This window comes from Molothrus ater, chromosome 17 (genome assembly GCF_012460135.2).
Source record: "Molothrus ater isolate BHLD 08-10-18 breed brown headed cowbird chromosome 17, BPBGC_Mater_1.1, whole genome shotgun sequence".
NCBI classification, from domain to species: domain Eukaryota; kingdom Metazoa; phylum Chordata; class Aves; order Passeriformes; family Icteridae; genus Molothrus; species Molothrus ater.
The window spans coordinates 14,830,199-14,850,949 of record NC_050494.2 but is presented as its reverse complement, the minus strand read 5'-3'; the positions used below and the strand labels follow the sequence as shown (position 1 = coordinate 14,850,949).

Sequence of the window (20,751 nt, the reverse complement as noted above, 5' to 3'; positions counted from 1 at the left end):
AACTGGACTTTAAAGTGAAACTTAAAAGTTCGCTTAAACGAGGAACCTGGCACAGCCAGTGGATGGGACTTCCTCGAAGTAGAGACTTTAACTCTGTTTCCTTGTTTGCTTGTAAGCTGAGCCACAGCCTCGCGTTGCCTCAGCGATGCTGGGGGCAGTGCTGCAGAGCAGAGCTCGGCTCCTGCAGCAGCGCTGGCCCCAGCCCTGGCCCCGCAGGCTGACACGCGTCTGTGTCTCGTCCAGTGTGAGCTACAGTCAGTGTTTACTTACCTGTGACCTGCAGGAGCAGTTCCTACACTTGTGTGCAGCACCCACGGGAACTTCTGCCACAGAGGGCAGTTCCTGCAGGTGCTGTCTCAGAGCTAAATGTCTTGGCCATTTTATTTGCATCATCCAAAGCAATCGGGCCACAGGAACTGAAGACCAGATTGCATTGAATCACGTTGGGTGTGATCATTATAAGCTAAAAACCCCCAAACATTGTAAAGGTTTTTTTGGTTTTAATTTTTTTTTACATTTGTAGAACTAAAATGCTGTACATTTAAAAATTAAAAGAAACTTGCTAGGCTGAGGCTTTGTATTGCAAATTTTTCCAACTCAGAAACTCCTTACTAAACCATTCCTATTGGAAAGCAGGGAGTGCGCTGACAGCAGTGGGCCCAGGTTCTCCCTACCTTCATCTGCTGCACTTGCCTTTTCTCCTCGGATGGGACGAGAGCCTGCTCTTGGGACTCTTCTGCAGCAGTCACTTGTGGCTCATGCTGTGTTTTATAGGAACCTGGATTAAGGCACTTTGGCACAGGGAGCTGCTCAGTGCTGTTAAACACCCTGATCCCCTCTTGGGCCTGTGTAAGCGAAGTGTCTCCTCTCCCAGACCTTGCTGCAATCACAGCCTCCTGGTGGGACACTCCGTGTGGATTCTGGGTAAGCTGACGTGAGCTCTGGATAAAAGTGGGGCTTTGCCTGACTACTACAGTCCCTTGCTCTCCCTGGTGTCTCCTCTGTGCCTGATGCAGCAAAGGCAGAAGACACAGCTGAAACAGTGTTCTTGTTTCTCCTCAGAACTGCCCCCTCATTGCCCCAGCCTTTTAACCTTGCAGCCATTCTGCACGCAGAGCTGCCCAGGGCAGGGCAGGGAGGGCTGCGCTCACCATCTTCCACTCCTGCTTTCAGAGCCTGAAGGCCTGATTCCCCAAGGAAGAAATATGGCCTTGTGATCCATCAGTCTTGGTTTCAGGATTAAGATCTGAAAGAATTTCTGCCAAATTTTTTGGGAATATTGGCCTGCAAGATAGCTAAAATGCACCTTTTAATTCTTATAAAAGGCTCTGTAGGAGAGCTGACTGGGAAACAGCCTGGAGCCATAGCAGTAATCCATCCTGTGAATTTTGTGTTTGGGATTTTTCCTATTCTAAAAGAACAGTGTGTGTGATTTGGCAGAAGCTCATGAAGCTGTTTTTCCAGCCCCCATCAGTGTGCTGACTGTTTTATTTTGACTATCACAGTGAAGCTGCTGACCCAACAGTTCAGGGAGATCTTTTAATGGCTTTCTTGATGCCTTTATTAAAAATAAAGTCTATTTGCTGGAAAATCACAATCTGTATTAGAAATGTCAAGAATATTGTAGGCATCTGGTGCTGGTTTAGGTTATGTTGGGAAAACAGAGGTTTTATCCCTACCAAAGTTTAGATTTCTTCACAGTCAGTTCTGGTTTTAAAGGAACCCTGAACATAAAAATGTAGCAGTTAAGAGGATGGCACATGAAACATTTGTTTAGCAATTCAAGAACAGTTCATCTTTTCCCATCTCCCCTGCCCAGAGAAAAGAATGGTTCAGTGCTGGCACATGGGAGATGCTGACAGAATCCTTGTGAGGGCTGGCAGAGAATACAAATAAATTCTTCGGGGCTGTGGTACTTTAAAAAGAAATAAATGTCTTTCATTTACCCTAACCCTGGGCACGCCTGAGGCTGGGCAGGGCACGGGAGTGTCCCCTGATGTCCTGGGATGGGCTGTGGGGCACCAGGGCTCCCGCTGCACTGCAGGGGAACAAGGAGGAAAACTGGGACTGGAGACTTTTGCTGCCTCTTGAGAACTTCCCGAGTCCAACCAAGGAGAATAAAACCCAAAGATAAAATTGAATAAATTTAATACTAAGTTCTGCTGTAGCTGTTGACTATCTCAGACCTCCCCACTTTCCCTTCCTTGCCAAGCTAGGCAGCACAAATCACGTTTACAGTTCTTTTTGCGTTGTGCATGTGACAGGGGTTTGCGGTGTAACAAGATTAGTTTTCCCTGTAATCCTCTTAAAATGTCCTTCCTTTGATTGTCTTTTCATCTTTTGGTGTTCTGGTACTTGGATTAACAGCATTGAGATTTATTCCACAAGTCCTGTTTGATAAGCTGCTTTCAAAAATTATTTGCCTACAAACACACTTAATTTGGAAAAATCATTTTAACAGGAGCTGAATTAAGCAGTGTGTATTTTACAAACAGAAAAAAAAACAAAGCCTGGAGCCATGACAGGATTCTGAGCCAGTCTGGACCAGAGCTTCTTCCTGCAGGACACAGCTCTTCCTCTCCTGCGTTTAGTCCCCGATGCTGTAAAGGCTTCTGGCTTTGTTCCTCTCCCTGCCCGTGCCCCTGCTCCATTTCAACCCCATCTCCTCCGCTGGTGTTATTCCGGACAGAAGCTGCTGCCTTCCCCGGGCGGGCGCAGCTCGGGCTCGGGCAGCGCTGGTGGCTGCGCACGCCGCTGCCTCGGGGAACGCCTGCAGTGCCCAGGGCCGGCGTGGGCACGGCTCGGCCGGGGACTGCGGTCACAGCCCCTTCCCACGGCGAGTTTTTAGCTATAAAAATCACAACTCCCTTGGTGCTTGAGTTACAAACTGGGCTGCTTTCATTCAAGACACATCTTTTGCTTTCTATTTCATTCCTCACATTAGTCAATGGCAGACGATTTAACGCAACATAATTTACCTGTCTAAAGCACCTAAAAGCCAAACACCTGCAGACAGGGGCAGGTCCCCCGACACAGCCCCGAGCCGAGAGCGGGCGCGCCCACCGCGCTGCGGCGGCTGCGGGCTGGCAGCCATGGGCAGCACGGCCCTGATGGATGTCGGCGCTGCAGCGGCCGTGCCTTTGGACAAGGCAGAGTATCTCTTAACTGTTGTTTTTTATTTTAGTTTGTAAAAGAAAATTAAGTGTCCAAAGCCACGCTCGGCGATCCCAAAGGATACTAAACGTACCGATACCCCGAGTTCCGCTGCTCGCCCCGCTCCGCCTGCCCCGGCCGCCTTCACCCGCCCGCAACGCGGCCGGGCCTGGCCATGCGGCGCACGCCCGCCCCGCGCGGCACCGCGAAATGGCGGCGCCTCCCGCCCCCTCCCGCGGCTCCGAGCTCGCCACAGCGCCGGGCGGGCACACGGGCGCCCAACCCCTCGCTGTGAGCCGGCCCCTGCTCCTGATGGAGCAGCGGCGGCTCCGCAGGGCCCCGCCCGGCATGGCGGCGATGGCGGCGCCTCAGCGCTGGCAGCGGGGCGGGCCCGGGGCGGGGCCTGCGGGGCCCATAAATTCCCTCACGCGGCTCTCCGCGGCCTCTTGCTCCGCGTCGGCCGAGGTGGGTGCAGGTACTGCGGGCAGGGAGCGTTCGGGAGTTCCCTCTGCCCCTTCCCTGGGGGTGGGCCGGGCCTCTGCGGGCGGCCAGAGGCGTCTCTGTGCCCGCCCGTCGGCCGGGGCAGCGCCGCGCCGTGTGACCGCCTCGCTCCCGCCGGGCCCCGGGCCCGTCCGCCAGGGCGCCTCAGCGGGCTCCGGGCGCTCCCCCGCCGAGCTCTCGCGGAGCTCCCTGGGCGCTCGCTGGTGGAGGTGATGACTCTTTCCCCGTCAGAGCGGCAGTGTTGACTATTGCTGTCCAAGCCAGGTCGTGTCTGATGTACCAGCGAAGCGGCCGCGAGCCGGTGCTGACCGTCCGCTGCTCCCGGTGCTCACTGTGCTTTGTTTCTCCGTAGGACGGCGGAGCCCAGGGCGCCTGCGGGAGCCCCGTGCCCGGAGCTAGGCCGGCGATGAGGGCACTTCCCCGGCGTGCGCCGGCAGGCCCGAGCCTCTGCCAGGGCCAGGCGGTAAGTCTGCAAAATAGCTGTTCCGAACCGAATTAAAGCCGCACGTATTTATATTTGCTCTTTCAAAGGAGTTAGTGAGTTACACGGGCCGCGCGTTGCCAGGGTGGTGTCGCTGTAGGTAGCAGGTGTGGGTCCCTCCCGCAGGAGCCCCGCGGCAGGGGCTGCCGGGCCCCGGGACGGGCGGTGCGGGGCGGCTCCGGGCTGCCGGCCCTGGCGCTCTGCCGGCCCGGGGGCTGTGCGGGCCCTCCCTGCGCCGGCACCGCGCGGTCTCGGTGCTCATGGCCTGGGCAGAACGGCGCCTGCCGGCGGGAACGGGAGCCCCACGTGGACACCAGGCCTGGGGCTGCAAAAGGCAGTAATAATCTGTTAATCTCTTCCTGGCGCCTCTTTTTCTGTTAAATGACTTGGCTGTCTTGAACTCTGCTCTAGAACACCCATACATTGCTGTTCTCCATTTTGTGGGACTATTTCCCTGTCTTCTGTACTTGTAGAGCATGCAACCAGCCACATTTTGGGGGAAGAATTTACATTAACTCCCTCATTGCCTATAGTTCTGACAGGGAAGGTGGGTGTGTGACACAACTGCTGGGGGTGTGCAGCCGCAGCTCCTAGGGACTTGCTGGTGTAAGTGATGACTGAATTTTTTCCCCATCAGAGCGACAGTGTTGATTACTTGCTGTTCAAGCCAGATCGTGTCTGATGCACCAGCAGGGAATTGCTGCTGTGTCCCACACCCTGGTGTTAACAAATGCCCAAAATATTGAAATCGGGGCCCTGATGCTGATGGTTCCCTTTGGCTTTACCCCCAGGGCACTGAAGGCAAAAGTGGGGAGTTGAACCTCGGGGAGACCTGAAGTTCAGGCTGCAGCTGACAGTGAAGAAGTGTGTGATGTGGGCAGTTGTCTGGTTTGCTCTACCATGTCTGAATCTCTAGCAAATAATGGTAAGTCTTGAAAGTAAGTGTGAATCACATTAAATTAAATTTACAAAGGAGAGGGGGACGGGGGAAAGGGAAGAAATACCTTTCTGCAAGGGAGTTGCTTCCAGTTTATCCCTCCAGACCATACTGATGAGTGTTAGCCTAGGTATTGTAGAAATGAGTACAGGGATTTTCCTCCTGCAGAAGCATTGCTTTGAGGTCCTTTGGGCCTCCCGTTCCATCATGTCCAAAGTGAACAGCAACCAGCAGGCCAGGAAGCTGCAAGCTGCCCCTGTGAGAGCTGAGCTGGAACAGCATGGTGGCTTACAGCTCTGTCCTGTGTGCTTCCCTGCTGCATTGTGTTCAGAGGGCTCGATTTAAGGGCACTGCATGGACATCCCTGGGTGATGGGCAGCCCTGAGCAGCTGCCCCAGTAGGGAGGAGGAGCCACTCTGGCTGAAGCTGTCCCTGTGGGAGGTGCTGCTGGCAGGGCTCTTGTGCCTGACCCTTGCTGGCCGGGTTAAAGGAGTGCAGAGGATTGCCAGTGTGGGCATGGCTCTGCTGCTTCCTCTGCTGTTAGCCCACAGTGCCTGCGGCTCTGCCAGGGATGTGGGAGTGTGGCACAGCTGCTGGGGGTGTGCAGCCGCAGCTCCTAGGGACTTGCTGGTGTAAGTGATGACTGAATTTTTTCCCCATCAGAGCGACAGTGTTGATTACTTGCTGTTCAAGCCAGATCGTGTCTGATGCACCAGCAGGGAATTGCCGCTGTGTCCCACACCCTGACAGGGTCTGGTGCTGACAATTCCCTTTGGCTTTACCCCCAGGGCACTGTGAGGGCAGAAGTGGGGAGTTAAACCTTGGGGAGACCTGAAGTTCAGGCTGCAGCTGACAATGAAGAGATGTGGGTGAAGACATTGTCTGGTTTGCTCCACCATGTGTGCCCCTTTGTCAGGGGAGAATGGTAAGTCTTTAATTCACCTGTGTTCACTGGGTTTAATAAAGAAAAAGAGAAATAATACCTTTTTCCAAGGAAGTTGCTTCTGCAGTGCCTTGACAAGTTAAAGTCCCTGGAGGTTTGCCAGAGTGGGGATTAGTATTGCAGAAGGGGCCCTTGTAAATGCTAAAACCTAAGTGTCCCTGTTAAAAAAAGTTTCCTGCAGGGAAGTTCCTGTTAAAGTTTTTTCCAAAGATCTCAAATTAAGGGCAGAGAGGTCTGAAAGATTTCAATTCAACTTCAAGGGCATAAGTGTAATGTTTTTGTCTTGTCCTGTTTAAGCATGTTAAAACAAGGTACTTCTTGCAGAGTCTGGGAGCTTTTGTTCTTTATAGTTTTTGGGTTCACTCCCCCCAATGGGAGGTTCTCAATGTCTTAAAAAGTGGATGGAAGTCATGCTTTCAGCAATGTGTCTGTTTGCAAGAGAAGGATTGCTTTTGGTGTTCTTTTGTTACTTGAAAATAAACTATGTGACATCTGAAAATCTGTCTGTCTGGTTAGCATTTCACTAATTTTTTTAGAAAATGTGTGTAACAGAACTTCATCAGATCATCAGCTGTTGCCGCTGGCTTGCCCAGTTCCAGCCTCATGTTGCTGTTGAGAGCAGCTGCTCTGTCTCCAGGGAGGCTGAAGTCTCCCAAGAGCAGGATTGTGCCCTCTCTCAGCAAAAGGATGCGAGTACTCGGTTCAGATGGTGGAGCTGGTTGAGCTTGACTGAATGTTTCTCTGGCCCTCTCTGCCCTGTTGGTTCCTGTCAAGTCCTGCCCTAAAAGCTCCCACAGTGCAGTTTGAGTTCATCCTGTTTAGAGTGCTTGGCAAGGAGGAAACTCCTCTTTAGAGAGCAGCTGTTGTCTAGTGGTGTTTATGGGGGCTGGAGTGCATTTGAAAGCTGTATATTTGCTGTTTGTGGTAGAGTGGATAGACAGAATGTTGTCTGTTCTCTTGACAGGTTGAGATTTACAAAAGTTGTCCTGGGCCCTGCTGGAGTTTGAGAGTTCTGCTTAAGAAGATGGATGGTTCTGCTGCTCCCATGCTGCTGCCTGGGATCCTCATTCAAGCCACAGCATTCCCATACCCTGCAATAGCTCTGACCTCTCAAAGCCGTCAGGAGTGATGAATTTGTGTCCTGCCAGCTTAGACAGAGGGTTACATCCAGTTACATTTTCTGTCCCCTGGGTACAAAGCATGTAACTGGAGTGGATTCTGGAACTTGCTGCATGTTAAATGCAGTTGGATGCTTTTGTCTGCAGGGGCTGCATTCCCTGCCTGGCACAGATCATGTCCTGCCATAGCATGCAAGTCAAGGAAGCCTTTCCTGGGAGCAGCTGTCAGCTGTTGGGAGGATGGATGGCCTTGTGTGTAAGGAGGGGAGTCAGGGCTTGGTTCTCCCCTGGCATCCAGAAAGCTGCAGTGTTGTATCCCTGGCAGCCTGTGAAGTGGGCAAGGCGTGTCTGGGATGCTGCAGCACAGTGTGTTTCTGTACTGTTGGAAGCCTGGTTTTAATAAAATCTTGAGTAATGGGTTGGTTTGGCTGGTAACTGAAATTCTCTTGACCCACATTTAGCAGCTCATTCCTGGATCTCCCGGTGGTTTGGGAAGTTGGAGAGCACAGCACCAGTGTGCTGCTGTGAGTGGTGCTGGGGCTGCCTGCTGCCTCAAGCCAAGAGCTATGTCATGGCAACAGAGCTCCACACACCCTGGAGCAGGAGTGCTTGGCTGAGGCTGTGGCTGCCGCTGTGCTGCAGGTCTGGGGAGAGGTGCAGCCTGCTCATCTGCGTAATTACTCAGTTTCAGTGGTTCTGGGATGGGGCTTGAGGTGTCTTGAGCTGAGAGTGGGCTTTGGCATGTGTGCTTAGTGAGAAACAGCAATGATGGAGAATCGGCTACTATTCAACATTCAAAGCAGTCTTCAATTAAATTGAGTAAGAGATTTTTCTTACTCAATTAATGCAAGCAGCCTGATCTCTTAAAACTGCTTACTGGTGAGGGACCAGAACTGCTGCTAATACAATTACTTTCATTAATGTAATGAGCAGACCTACCAGCAGACATTCTGTAGGAGGAGAGAGTGCTTGTCCAGTGGGAGCTGGAGGGACGTGCAGCTGAAACATGTTCTTGGCATGTTCTATTGCCTCTGCAAGAGCAGTTGCTCAGGTCAGGTTTCAAGCTCTGCTGCTCTTGCAGGTATGCATCAGGATGAAATTTGAAACTTGGTAGGTTACTAACCCACCGTGGTTGGTAAATTACTAATCCTAGGCAACCCCTGAATGCTGCAGGGATGGTTTGGGCACCCGGGGGCCGGGGTTTGGGCACCGGGGGCCGGGGTTTGGGTACCCGGGGTTTGGGCACCCGGGGGCCAGCGTTTGGGCACCCGGGGGCCGGGCTTTGGGCACCCGGGGCAGGGTTTGGGTACCCGGGGCAGGGTTTGGGCACCTGCAGCGGTGCTGCGGCCGCGGGGGCGCCGTGCCCGGCCCGCAGGGGGCGCTGTGCTGCCGCTGCTGACCCTCAGGGCGCCGGCCCGGCCCGCGGGCACCCGGAGCCCCCCAAATCTGCCGCGGGGTCCCCAGCGTCCCCCAGACCCACTGCGGTGTCCCCAGAGCCCCCCAAATCTGCCGCGGTGTCCCCAGAGCCCCCCAGACCCATCACGGTGTCCCCAGAGCCCCCCAAATCTGCCGCGGGGTCCCCAGAGCCCCCCAAATCTGCCGCGGGGTCCCCAGAGCCCCCCAGACCCATCACGGCGTCCCCAGAGCCCCCCAAATCTGCCGCGGGGTCCCCAGAGCACCCCAAATCTGCCGCGGTGTCCCCAGAGCCCCCCAGACCCACTGCGGGGTCCCCAGAGCCCCCCAGACCCACCGCGGTGTCCCCAGAGCAGCTGTGACAGAACCTCTTGGGTGTGGGGAGCTGGTACAGACACTGCTTGTTCTGTAGCAGCCATGAGGGACAGACAACCCCCTTAGAAAATCTCTTAACATTCCTTCACACAATGCAGAGGGGGGCGCTGGGAACATCCAGAGAGTGCTTTGGTAAGAGGTGGGGATGAGGAGGTTTAGCTCTGAGTTTAAAGCAGCCTGACTTTCACTGGCCCTGGCCAGCTCCGGAGTTTGTGCGCTGGATGGTTTGAATGCGGGGATGGAGCTCAGGTGTCTCTGGATCCAGGCTGGCCTGCAGCTGCTCCTGTGCCAGGAGGGCTCCCTGCAGCAGAGCCACACTGGGCCTGCTCTGGGGGCTCTGCAGGGCTGGGGCCAGGCCCAGCTCTCCGCTCCATCAGCTGTACAGAAACAGACCTTGCTGTTGGGACTTGTGTAACTTTCTAAACTGAAGCCTGGAGTCACTCACTGGGCTGGTATGTTTAAGCAAATGTTTACTTTTCTCAAACAGATCTGTTTCTTGGTGCCATGAGCATTTAGAGAAAAATAGCACAGATTATTTCTCTGTCTGATGTTGCTTTTAATAGAAATTTTCATACATAAGGGAGAGTTTTAACATTTGTATTCCCAAAGACCCAGGCATATTTTGACTGCATGGTGATTATTAAATTCTTTTTAGACCCGTGTGTTAGCTGCTGCATTAGTTTATAGCAAAGCACAGCCCATTACTAATTGTTGCTTCTAATGGCTGTGTTACTTCCTCTCTGTTCAGTGATAAGATTATATGACACATCAGCTGTGTTGACAGGCTTGACATTACCATGGACAGCCAGTGAAGCACAATATGAGTTTGTGAGCACCCAGGGAACATCCAGATTTTGGGACCCTTAGTCTGCTCCAGGCAGTAAGAAGACTTTGTTTTGAAGCAGAGCATTTCTGTCTCATACAGCATCCACTGTTTTAAACAGATGTTCTGCAGCTATAGCTTTTAGACTATTAGACTCTTCCGCACTTCTTGGCAGGTCCCTTGCAGTGGTGGAGATGTTACTCAGGTCAGTCCTGTGGATTTCTGCTGATGTGGTCTAGATGTGACTTCTTTTGTCATTCTGATGGGAATGGTGTCATCCAGTTTTGGGAAAAGCAACCAAAGAAAGCTCTTAGCTTGTTTCTCTATGATGTCCAGCTACTGAACAATAGCTGTGAGCTCTGTAGGCAGCTCTGGTCATTCAGGCAAAGGCCTTCCTTTACTATCCATAGCACAAGTTATCTGACTTGTCAAGAATTTCTGGTGATCCCCTCACTGTAGAACGTGTGTTGGGACTCATGGGCCAAGTCCTGCAGGCAGCAGAATAAATGGTGAGCCTACCAGAATTCCCAGAGAGCTGCACTTGGTTGTCTGCCTGTGTAAACTTGAGATCCCAGGGCAAAGACAGTTCCGAAGAACCTGGAGGAGAAGGTGCAGTTACCTGTTTTCCCTAATGGTTACCATCCTCTGCTTGTATTGCTCTTAAAACTTCTATGGTGACCAACTATTCTTTCCATCAACGAAGAATGCCCCTTTTTATACTACAGTGAACACCCCTGGTGTTCCCAAGGACATCCCTGCAAGCTGTTCTGCTCCTGAGCCTCTCCCTGTATGACAGACTAGCCACATTTCCTTTCTGTAAAAGCACACTTGCTTGGCTCCCCACAGGGCCAGCAGACCCACCCAGACTTGGCAATTTGTCTTGCAAGAAATCTGTTGGTGGTCCAGCGTGTCTTGGGCCGTGTTTCCTTGGCATCTTTAGAGCCTGTCAGGGGAAAAAACCCCAAACCCTAAAAAATCCCCAGGGCTATGTCAAACCAGAGCAAGGGAGAGCTGCTTTCACTCTGGGAATGTAAGACAAGAAACAAAGTTTGCTCTCAGGAGCTTGCTGGGCATCTCCTTCTGAGATGCCTGGATGGGATCCAATTTTCCTAGCCACACAGGCCAGTCAAAATTGCAGTATTTATGTAGACCCATAGCTTTCTAAAGCTAACTTTCATTCAGTCTGTGTATCTCAGAATAAGGTGAAGGCATTCCTTGTAGCTCAGCTGTTGGCAGGGGGATGTGGAGCAGGGCAGCATGAATGCTGGTCCTGGGAGCTGTGCTCTGTGAGTGCCCCATGAGTGTGCTCTGTCACTGGGTGCTGGAGTGGGAGCTGTGCTCTGTCACTGGGTGCTGGCCCTGGAGCTGTGCTCTGTCACTGGGTGCTGGCCCTGGAGCTGTGCTCTGTCACTGGGTGCTGGCCCTGGAGCTGTGCTCTGTCACTGGGTGCTGGAGTGGGAGCTGTGCTCTGTGAGTGCCCCATGAGTGTGCTCTGTCACTGGGTGCTGGAGTGGGAGCTGTGCTCTGTTGGTGCCCCTCAGGGAATTGCACAAGAGCCGCGCCCACCTCTGCATTGTGTGAAGGAATCAGCTGGGTAATGCAATCTCCTTGGGAATGTCCTTCCTGCTCTAGATCAAGAAGGAGACATGCCTTGGTTAAATGACTTACCCGAGGTCACACAGTGAGTGACTCATTGCCAGAGGCAGGAATTAACACGGTATCTTTAAATTCCAGCTTTCTGGACACCATAGCTACTGATTTCTAGTGCTCTTCTCTTTCCTCTCCCAGTCTTTAGCCTTTATGCCTCTTGCTCACTGAAGGATTCGCCACACGTGTGATTTCCAAGCTGACAATATCTGACCACTGCCAAGAAAATGAGATGCCTGTTCTTTGCTGCAGACATCTAGTGATATACAAAGAAGCTAACGTTCTATTTCTTATCTTTTTGGAACATTTTACCATGTTATGCCCAAGCTGATGCACTGCCAGGTTTCCTCTGTGCCCATGCCTCCAAAATTATACATGCTGAATGTGTTAACCTGGCCTCTTATGTTATTTTCTGTTTTTCTAGAAACATCTTTGCTGCAGTTTCCCTGAAGTTGGAACACTGTCCATACCCAGTCTTAGTACAATAGCATAATCACTTGCAAAAAAAAAAAAAAAGTCAGTGGGTGGGTTTTATAAATCCCAATTCAATGTTCAGCAAGGTATAACATCTGTTGTGATCAATATTTTAGAGCAAGCCTCTTGGATTAAAAAGTTACAGTAAAGCCCTTTGCTTTGTACTGAATAGCTAAATAATTCACAGGAGTGGCTGTAATCTCTCTAAGCTTCTTGCATTTCAAATCAAGAAGAAAATTCAGGGTAATTCTTTAGAGAGGTAGCATAGCCAGCTGGATCATTGTCCTTAGGAGCTGCTGTACTGGCAGTGAAGTACTTTCTGTTTTTCATGGCTCCTGAGGTATGCTGGAGTCAAATCCAGCAAAAAAAATTGGTCTCCTCTCTCATCTGTTTTTGATCATAATACGTCAATAATCTGGTGGGTAAATGACAGCAGTCAGGGATGAAAAGTTTTTGGTTTGAGGAGTCCACAGAAAGGGACTGCGGGGTGCGCAGCCAGCGTGGGGCAGCACGGAGGGGCAGGAGATGAGGGCACAGAGGGGCAGGAGCTGAGGGCACGGAGGGGCAGGAGATGAGGATGCAGAGGGGCAGGAGCTGAGGGCACAGAGGGGCAGGAGATGAGGGCACGGAGGGGCAGGAGATGAGGGCGCAGAGGGGCAGGAGATGAGGGCACGGAGCGATGGGAGTGGCACGGAACAGGCAGGAGATGAGGGCGCAGAGGGGCAGGAGATGAGGGCACAGAGGGGCAGGAGATGAGGGCATGGAGGGGCAGGAGATGAGGGCACAGAGGGGCAGGAGATGAGGATGCAGAGGGGCAGGAGATGAGGGCGCAGAGGGGCAGGAGATGAGGGCACGGAGCGATGGGAGCGGCACGGAACAGGCAGGAGATGAGGGCACAGAGGGGCAGGAGATGAGGGCACGGAGGGGCAGGAGATGAGGGCACGGAGGGGCAGGAGATGAGGGCACAGAGGGGCAGGAGATGAGGGCACAGAGGGGCAGGAGATGAGGGCACGGAGGGGCAGGAGATGAGGGCACGGAGCGATGGGAGCGGCACGGAACAGGCAGGAGATGAGGGCGCATAGGGGCAGGAGATGAGGGCACAGAGGGGCAGGAGATGAGGGCACGGAGGGGCAGGAGATGAGGGCACGGAGCGATGGGAGCGGCATGGAACAGGCAGGAGATGAGGGCACGGAGGGGCAGGAGATGAGGGCACGGAACGATGGGAGTGGCACGGAACAGGCAGGAGATGAGGGCGCATAGGGGCAGGAGATGAGGGCACAGAGGGGCAGGAGATGAGGGCACGGAGGGGCAGGAGATGAGGGCACGGAGCGATGGGAGCGGCATGGAACAGGCAGGAGATGAGGGCACGGAGGGGCAGGAGATGAGGGCACGGAACGATGGGAGTGGCACGGAACAGGCAGGAGATGAGGATGCAGAGGGGCAGGAGATGAGGGCGCATAGGGGCAGGAGCTGAGGGCACGGAGGGGCAGGAGATGAGGGCACGGAGCGATGGGAGCGGCATGGAACAGGCAGGAGATGAGGGCGCGGAGGGGCAGGAGATGAAGGCGCAGAGGGGCAGGAGATGAGGGCACGGAGGGGCAGGAGATGAAGGCACAGAGGGGCAGGAGATGAGGGCACAGAGGGGCAGGAGATGAGGGCACGGAGGGGCAGGAGATGAGGGCACGGAGCGATGGGAGCGGCATGGAACAGGCAGGAGATGAGGGCGCGGAGGGGCAGGAGATGAGGGGGCAGAGGGGCAGGAGATGAGGGCACGGAGGGGCAGGAGATGAGGGCACGGAGCGATGGGAGCAGCACCTGCCGCCCGCCCGGCCCCGCCCGCTCCCGCTCCCGCCCGCCGGGGGCCGTGGCCGGCCGTGCCCGCTGGCTCCCGGTGCTCCCGGCGCTGCCGCTGCTGCCGCCGGCGCTGCCCCGCCGCCCCTCGGGCTGCGCCGCCCGCGGGCTCTGCTGCCCCGGCCGTGACCGTGGCTGCCTGAGCGCCGGCCGGCGGCCCGACGGCTCCTCCGGGCGCTGCTACTGCGACCAGGCGTGCGCCCGCACCCTCGACTGCTGCCACGACTACGCACGGACCTGCCCAGGTGAGCGGCTGCGGCCGGCACCGCTGGGCTCAGCGGCACCTGTGGGCAAGGAGGGGGAGCCTGGAGAAGAACTGCTGAGAACTGCCCAAGACAACCATGGGAGAGCTCTGAAATAAGGAAGGATGTGCTGAGCTATGTCAAAAAGTGTTATTTCTGCAGCAGGCATTTCACTGGCATCACTCCTGTAACCTTCCACATCCCCGTTCTTCCTCCAGCGATCCCCTGTGTCGTATCTCAGTGGAGTGCCTGGAGTGGCTGTGCAGAGCCTTGCAGGACAGCCTGTCAAGTCTGGACAAGGTACATCATCCAGGAGCCCAGGAACGGGGGAGAAGCATGTCCTGCTCTGGAGGAGAGGGCTGGCTGTGTGCAGTACTGGACTCAGCAGGGCACAGAGTGCCAGCAGTCCCTCAGTAAGTCCACTGAAAAGTGCCTGGATAGACCTGGGGAGGACTCTGGTTTGGGTCAGCAGAGCTGTTTTTTCCTCTGTTTGAAGGATTGCTTTTAGACAGTGGTGTGTTTGCTGTGGGCCTGCCTGGGCTAATTGAGAACCGAGCTCTTCACACAGGAGCTTAAGCACATCCTTCCTAGGACAGTGGTGGAAGTGGTGCCTTCCATTTGCTGGGATCCACTTTTGTGTCTGCTGTGCTCTCACTTATACAAGTGCAAATCTCTGGAAATTTTGGTGAGATTGGCAGATTTATGTCTGTTTAAAACTTCTGTGAGTGAGTGTTGCACACTTTTTTTTTCATATATATATTTTTATTTCTAAAGCTAAAACCCTATGAGATTAAAAGCCCATATTTTCTGTTTTACAGACATCACGAGCCTTAGAGCAGCATTGCCACTGACACTGTGTACCCTTTCTCTTTGGTATACACAGTCCCAGCATTGATAACTATGGGGGGTTTGGAAAAGCGAGGAAGAAAAGAGCTGCAGCTGATGGCAGTGAAAGGGCAGGGTAAGTTGGAGGTTCTGGCTCAGGGACTCCGCTGTGCTCCACCCGCAGAGCCTCGCTGGTTGCAGGTGGGAGAGCATCACGAGGAAAACCTTCACACACCAAATATTAGCTCCCATCACAACCTGCTCTACAAAATCCATTCTAAGTAACTGAGGGGAGGCAATAGAGGAAATGTGGCTCAGCAAGTGGATACCAGACTTGGAATTAGATTAGTCAAATGCTTGACCAGTCTGTGTCCCTATTGGCAAAAACAGATGCCAGTCATACCTGGTACTTTTTATATGTTAGCTGAAAGCCTCAGCAGAGTAGTTTTATTCCCTGTTTAACCTTGTCAAAATGCAGGTACGTGACACGTTCTGCCTTAATGACCTTGGAGGGGGTATTGTTTGGTTTGGTTTGGTTGTTAATCAGAGGTCTGTGGTGCGGCAGGCGCGTGCTGCCCGGGCAGCCCTGTGCCCGCAGTTTGAGCTGAGTTTGAGTGGCTGTTGTGCTGCGGGTCTGCGTGGAGTGCGAGCCCCCAGCCCTGCGCTGCCGCGGGGACGGCGCCGGCAGCCCCCGCTGAGAGCTTTACCCTTGGTTTGCTGGGGAATTTCTGATTCTTCTCCCTTGAGCCTCTTGTTTCAGGGTCACAGGGCACTGCATGCAGCTCTGGAGAAAGCAGGGGTCTTTGGGCTCTCTGTGGGCAGCTCTCTGCACAGGGCAAGAGTTGATCCAGTTGTGGTAGCTGTGCTTCTCCAGGGGTCAGGGATGGGAGATATTGATGTGAGAAACTTCCTTAAACCTTAAACTATAAAATCCTTAAATCCAAATCCTTAAATGATAAAATCTGGCAAGGGGCACAGTGCTACAGAAAAATGTCTGTTCCTGTCACCGTTAGGTTTTACTTCACATTATTACAACCTGTGAGCCTCTCTGTGGCTGCTCCTGCTTTACCGTGTAGAGAGGCAGAATCGGGCCCATGGAGTAAAAGGGGATGTTATCAGACTAAATGGGATTTGCTGGGTGATTTAAGCGCTATTGTACCTGGCGGTGACTGCCCTGCAGGGGAGGCGCCCCTCATTTTCTCTCACCTGTAATGACTGTGTTTCAGGAATCAGCTGCTGCACTGGCAGGCGGTGGGGAACCATCGATGCAAGGGAACCTGGAGGAGAATTCGCCGACTGGACACTTGTTCCTGCCCTTCTGTTTGCAGTTTCTTGTTCATCTGACGTCTCCTGGCAGTCCCAGCAAGCCCCAGTACGCGGCAGCAGCAGAGCCCCAGCCAGAGCAGGGACTGCTCCGTGTCAGAGCCTTTGCTCTCCCTGCCTTTCCAGAGGTGCTGGCTGGACAGGGCCAGGGCCACCTGGAATCCTCTCTGTCTCTGTGTGTGCTCCTCAGCTTCCAAGGAAATCAGGCTGGGAATTGCCAATCTCTTTTTTCCCTGAGAGAATCTTCTCTGACCTTGATGACTTCTTGCAATTCCTCCTTTCTTGAAATGAATGAGAATTTACCAAATATCAAATCAAACAAAAAAGGCCATAAGAAGCCAGATTTAATTATTATTTTTTTAAAGTCTTAATGAAGAATCAACAATGCAAAATAAATTAATCCAAGTGCCTTCTTTTTGTGGCAACAGAACTTTGTGGATACTTCCTGCTCGTGCTTGTGATTCTGTTCCTTCTATTTTCATCCTCCCTGGTCTCATAATTTCATTTGGCCCTCAGTCTTAGAGAGGGTTGATTTTGTGCTGCTGAGGTAATGACAGAACTTAGTAATGTGCTTGTCAAGTCTGTGAGAATAGGGACAAACTGGCCCTTGATTCAGCTTCAAGGAACATCTCTGAGTTGGCCCAAAATGCAATGCAGTCTCCTGGGGCTCTAAATAGGAAGTCAGCTCAGCTGTGCCAGGAGGGCTGACTATAGCCTTGTGCTTTTGACTGGGAAATACTTGAAATATTTTCCTTATATTCTGCTTACTAATATTAATACTTTTCTATAAATGAAAATAAAGAAGACTGGGGATATTCCCCCAATGTCTGTCTGTTTGATTAATCTGTGTAGTGCCATCTCTTTAGCTTCTTAACCTAATTTGTTCCAGACAGGAGCTCTCTGCAGTGTGAGATTGAGGTCATTCTGTTTGTCACACCCGGGTGAGTGGCTGGGGCTGGCTCCAGGAGAGTTTTAATGCTCAGCTCCAACTCTAGTCTGGAACTGGACCACAAACCCCTCTAATGACCATGCTGAAGATCTTGCAGGGAGACACCAAGGGGCACTGTGGATTTGTGCTGCAGATGCTGAGGTGTGTGGGGAGCCAGGAGAGCTCTAGGGAGCACCTGAAGCCTTTGGTAGGACTGCCAGGCCTTTCCTCCTTTCACCGTGGCCTGAAGATGCAGGAGTATGAAAGATTTAGGCCCCAAGGGACCCTCCCAGCAGCCGTGTTTCTGCACAGACTGTCAGTTGATGACACAAAACATTGCAAATCTCTGCATCAGCACATCCTAAAAAGGGCTATGCAGTGTGCTGGCTTCACCTCCACACCTTGTGTGGCTGTACAAACAGATCCTGTTGGTAAATTCCTGGGGGAGGTGTGTGAGAGAGAGCAGGAGCGAGCCTTTTGAGTAGAAGGCAATGAAGTTATCAGATCTCTTTCCCTGCAAATGAAAATCAGCCGATGGTGTTGACACATACTGGGTCCCTGCCTGTTTCCCTTTAGGAGTCTTATCACCATTCATCATTATGATCTCCATAATTTCTACTACCTGGGTTTTGGAAAAAGTGAAACTTGGGAACCCAAAGCAAAGCGCTGCTGGGAAAAGTCTGTGCGCTGTGAGCAAGCAGGGCAGCCCCGCCGGGGAGAGGCTGCTCGGGAGGCTGAGCCGCTCCATGACGACGCTGAGAGCCTCCCCCGCGGGGCAGCAGCAGGAGCTGGGGCCATCCCCAGAGCCCCGGGGCTGCCAGGGTGCAGCACTGCCCTGGTGCCCGGGCTGCTCCCCCTGCACCCGCCCGGCCCCGCACAAACAGCGAAAATCGCACGGCACCGCCGTCGGACTCAGGCAAAAGCAGAATTGAACTCAGCTGATGTTCCTGCACCTCCTCCTGCTCTCCAGCTGAGGATCTCAATTTTTAATGATGGAAAGTCAAGCAAAAAATCCAGATCCTTTTACAGCCTGCTGAAGAACCCATGTGATTTTCTTTTGCAGAGAAATCTTTCACTGACATAGGATGGAGAAAGAGAGAGGCCATGGGGGAATTGTGCTTTTCCTCACCCTAACCCTGTAATGTCCAGCCTGGGACTAAGCAGTTTTCTTCTGCATTTGAAACAGGTGGTGTTTACCATTTTTTACATGGTATCTTCATAGGCCCATCAGCTCCCTGAGTGTCCTGGTATGCGGGATTGCATTCACCTGAAGAATGAGGATCTGCTTCCTTCCATCAGGAAAGAGCCCTGGCACATTTAGAAACAAAAGATAAAATATGCCCAGAAATGGAGCCAAAGGTAAAGAAAAAGAACAACAAAAAATTTCATTTTCTTAAAGAGCTGTGTTGTTCTAATGACAAACTGTTCCTTCTGTGAGTTGAGCATATTCTGTTAGCAATACTTCTCCATAACTGAGACTATTCTGTTATCTCTAGCTTTCCAAATATTTTTTGTCCTTTACTCTTAATTTTGAATATTTTGAGTCTTTAAGTATTAAGATCAATGACTCTCTCTTCTTTTTTTTCCTTTTTTTTCTTTTTCTGTTTTTTTTTTTTTTTTTGGTTGGTTTTTTGTTTGTTTGTTTGTTTGTGTTTGTTTGTTTGGGGTTTTTTTGGTTTTGTTTTTTTTTTAAAGAACACTCGTCCCCCAAAAGGTTTGAGTAGCAAATGTTCATTATTGCTACCTGGCCTTATCTGAAAATGTCAATAATTTGGTATCAGGCTCAGCACTTTGATGTCTCACAAGCAGTGCCAGCTGCAGCAGGTGGCAAGGCTGGGACTCTGCTGCCCTGTTCGGCTCCTGGCCTCTTACAAACTGCAGCTCTTCTCTGTTTCACCTTCTCAGCTGTCAAACCTCAGCATTCCTCGGGTGCAGGGCCCCTCAGGAAGATGCTCTGGACGCTCATCCTGTCCTGCATCTGCGTGCAGCGAGCAGCTCCTCCAGCCTCTCCCCGATCTCATTAAAGCTCTGGTTTTAGCAGCTGGGGATTTGTACATTTTTTTTTGTTGTTGTTGCTGCTACTGCTGGTTTTCTGCATCACCACTCATTCTTATAATTAAAGTGACAGCTCTTGAACTAGTGTGTCAAAACAGCATGATTTAGTCAGAAAAGTACTGGGAAGATCATCTCTAATCAGACAACAGTGATTCATGTTTAACTAGGTGAAGGCAAACCCTGGATCCTGCTGGTGCCTGGAGGAGCCTCCCCAAGGACAGGGTGTTGGCAGCAGCTTGCACACCTGGGCCCCACTGCTGGGGCTTACGGTGGAAACTGTTTAACACGGTTTGTGCTTGTGTCAGGGCTGCAGCTGACAGCTCTGAACCTTAGCAAAGCTTTTCAGACTGATCTTCTAGAAGTTGTAAGGAAAAAAACCAAAAAAAGAAATGTAAAGGAAATTATTTTGGTTTGAAAATCAATTGCTATTTCCCATTTGGCTGGAAATTCCTTGTTTCCAGAAGTCCAAGCTCTTTGTTCCCTGGTCTCTTGGCATCACAAACCAGATAAGCCAATCCTGAAGGAATCTCAGTGCAGAAAAGTCAAGTGTGGGTGATGTTTGCAGCCACTGGAATGTGCATCTCCCCTGTGCTGTGTGGGGCAGGAGGGGCACAGGGCTGGGCGAGCATCCCGAGAGCTTCTGACTCTGCTTGCTCCTACTCCCAGCCTTAATCCTGGCCAAGTTCTCACCCTTCCTCCTGCTCTTTCTGCTCTGTGCTCTGCTGGCTGCAGCCCCCAGGGCTGTGGATACCCAGTACATGCACATCTATCTGTGTGTCATTGCTGTTTGTGTAAATGCCCCGTGGCCCCATGACAGCTGCACACGGGGAGGCCTTTGAATCAGTCCTGATTACAGTGGCTGCTCTCCAGCATCCTGGTCTGTAGGGTACAAGCATCCTGGATTAATGGCAATATTTTTATATTGCCTTAAATAAACTTCCATTCTTGACCAGAGTGTTTTACTTCATTACATGGGAATGTTAAATGCAGTATTTATCTGCAGAGCTATGCAATCTTACAATAACATTTGATGCTGCTTAGATTAAAGGGCTCTGGTTTCAAGGGCAGAAAGGATTTCTAGCTGGAAGGAACCAGCCCTTCAGTGCTTAGGTACCACATAGCAGGAACCTGAGCTCCCAGTTCATTTTCCAGGAAATTTCCCAGCACTGAAGTCACCGACCTTTGTGAGGGGATCACTGGAGTGACAGACTGGTGCTGGCACCTCCTGTGCTGCTCCTGCTTCTGGGACAATGTCCTCTCCACGCTAGGGACAGCAGCTTTGATTTCAGCACAGGTGACCTGAGCTGAGAAAGAGGAGCGGGTGGGGCTGTGCTGCCCTGTGAAGGTCACTGAATTGGGAGTTTGGTCCTCAGGTGCAACAGCTGGGACAGTACAGTGGCTCCAGGAGCGGCTTTGGGCAGCCCAAGTGCTGCGAGGATCTCTGCCAGGATGGAGGTGAGTATACATGACACTTGTGAATTGTTCAAAGAACTTAGTGGGTGAGAGAGGGAAGAAAAGGGGTGCTGAGGATGCCTTTTTTCTCCTGTGCTCTCATACAGTGGAAAGCTGATGGCTGGGAGCTATTGAAATGCTTATAATTGTCTCATTAGAGACAGAAAATGTAATTAAAAGGGATAGCAATCTCTCTCCAAGTTCCAAACA

The 20,751-nt window shown here is 52.2% G+C and overlaps 1 protein-coding gene, 1 long non-coding RNA gene and 3 other non-coding genes across 7 annotated transcripts; all 5 read left to right on the top strand.

Annotated features, from left to right (window-relative positions):
- Nucleotides 1-3,599: 3,599 nt before the first annotated feature.
- Nucleotides 3,600-7,552, top strand: LOC118694794 (uncharacterized). 3 transcript variants are annotated; one of them, XR_004981469.2, is made up of 5 exons: nt 3,600-3,618; nt 4,007-4,117; nt 4,927-5,060; nt 5,861-5,997; nt 6,980-7,552. It is a non-coding gene; the product is annotated as an uncharacterized LOC118694794 (long non-coding RNA). The 3 variants fall into 3 exon arrangements; XR_004981471.2 differs by having other exon boundaries at nt 3,612-3,628; XR_004981470.2 differs by lacking the exon at nt 3,600-3,618 and adding an exon at nt 3,900-3,918.
- Nucleotides 3,854-3,938, top strand: LOC118694813 (small nucleolar SNORD12/SNORD106). The gene has a single exon (XR_004981475.1). It is a non-coding gene; the product is annotated as a small nucleolar SNORD12/SNORD106 (small nucleolar RNA).
- LOC118694812 (small nucleolar SNORD12/SNORD106) lies at nt 4,736-4,826 on the top strand. The gene has a single exon (XR_004981474.1). It is a non-coding gene; the product is annotated as a small nucleolar SNORD12/SNORD106 (small nucleolar RNA).
- LOC118694811 (small nucleolar SNORD12/SNORD106) lies at nt 5,699-5,789 on the top strand. Its single transcript, XR_004981473.1, has one exon. It is a non-coding gene; the product is annotated as a small nucleolar SNORD12/SNORD106 (small nucleolar RNA).
- A 6,099-nt stretch (nt 7,553-13,651) lies between the features above and the next one.
- On the top strand, nt 13,652-16,145 carry LOC118694716 (somatomedin-B and thrombospondin type-1 domain-containing protein-like). Its single transcript, XM_036395900.1, is given in 5 exon segments — nt 13,652-13,961; nt 14,177-14,371; nt 14,842-14,856; nt 14,859-14,919; nt 16,010-16,145. Coding segments are annotated over 5 exon segments (699 nt in total). The 3' UTR covers nt 16,128-16,145.
- The last annotated feature ends 4,606 nt before the right edge of the window (nt 16,146-20,751 follow it).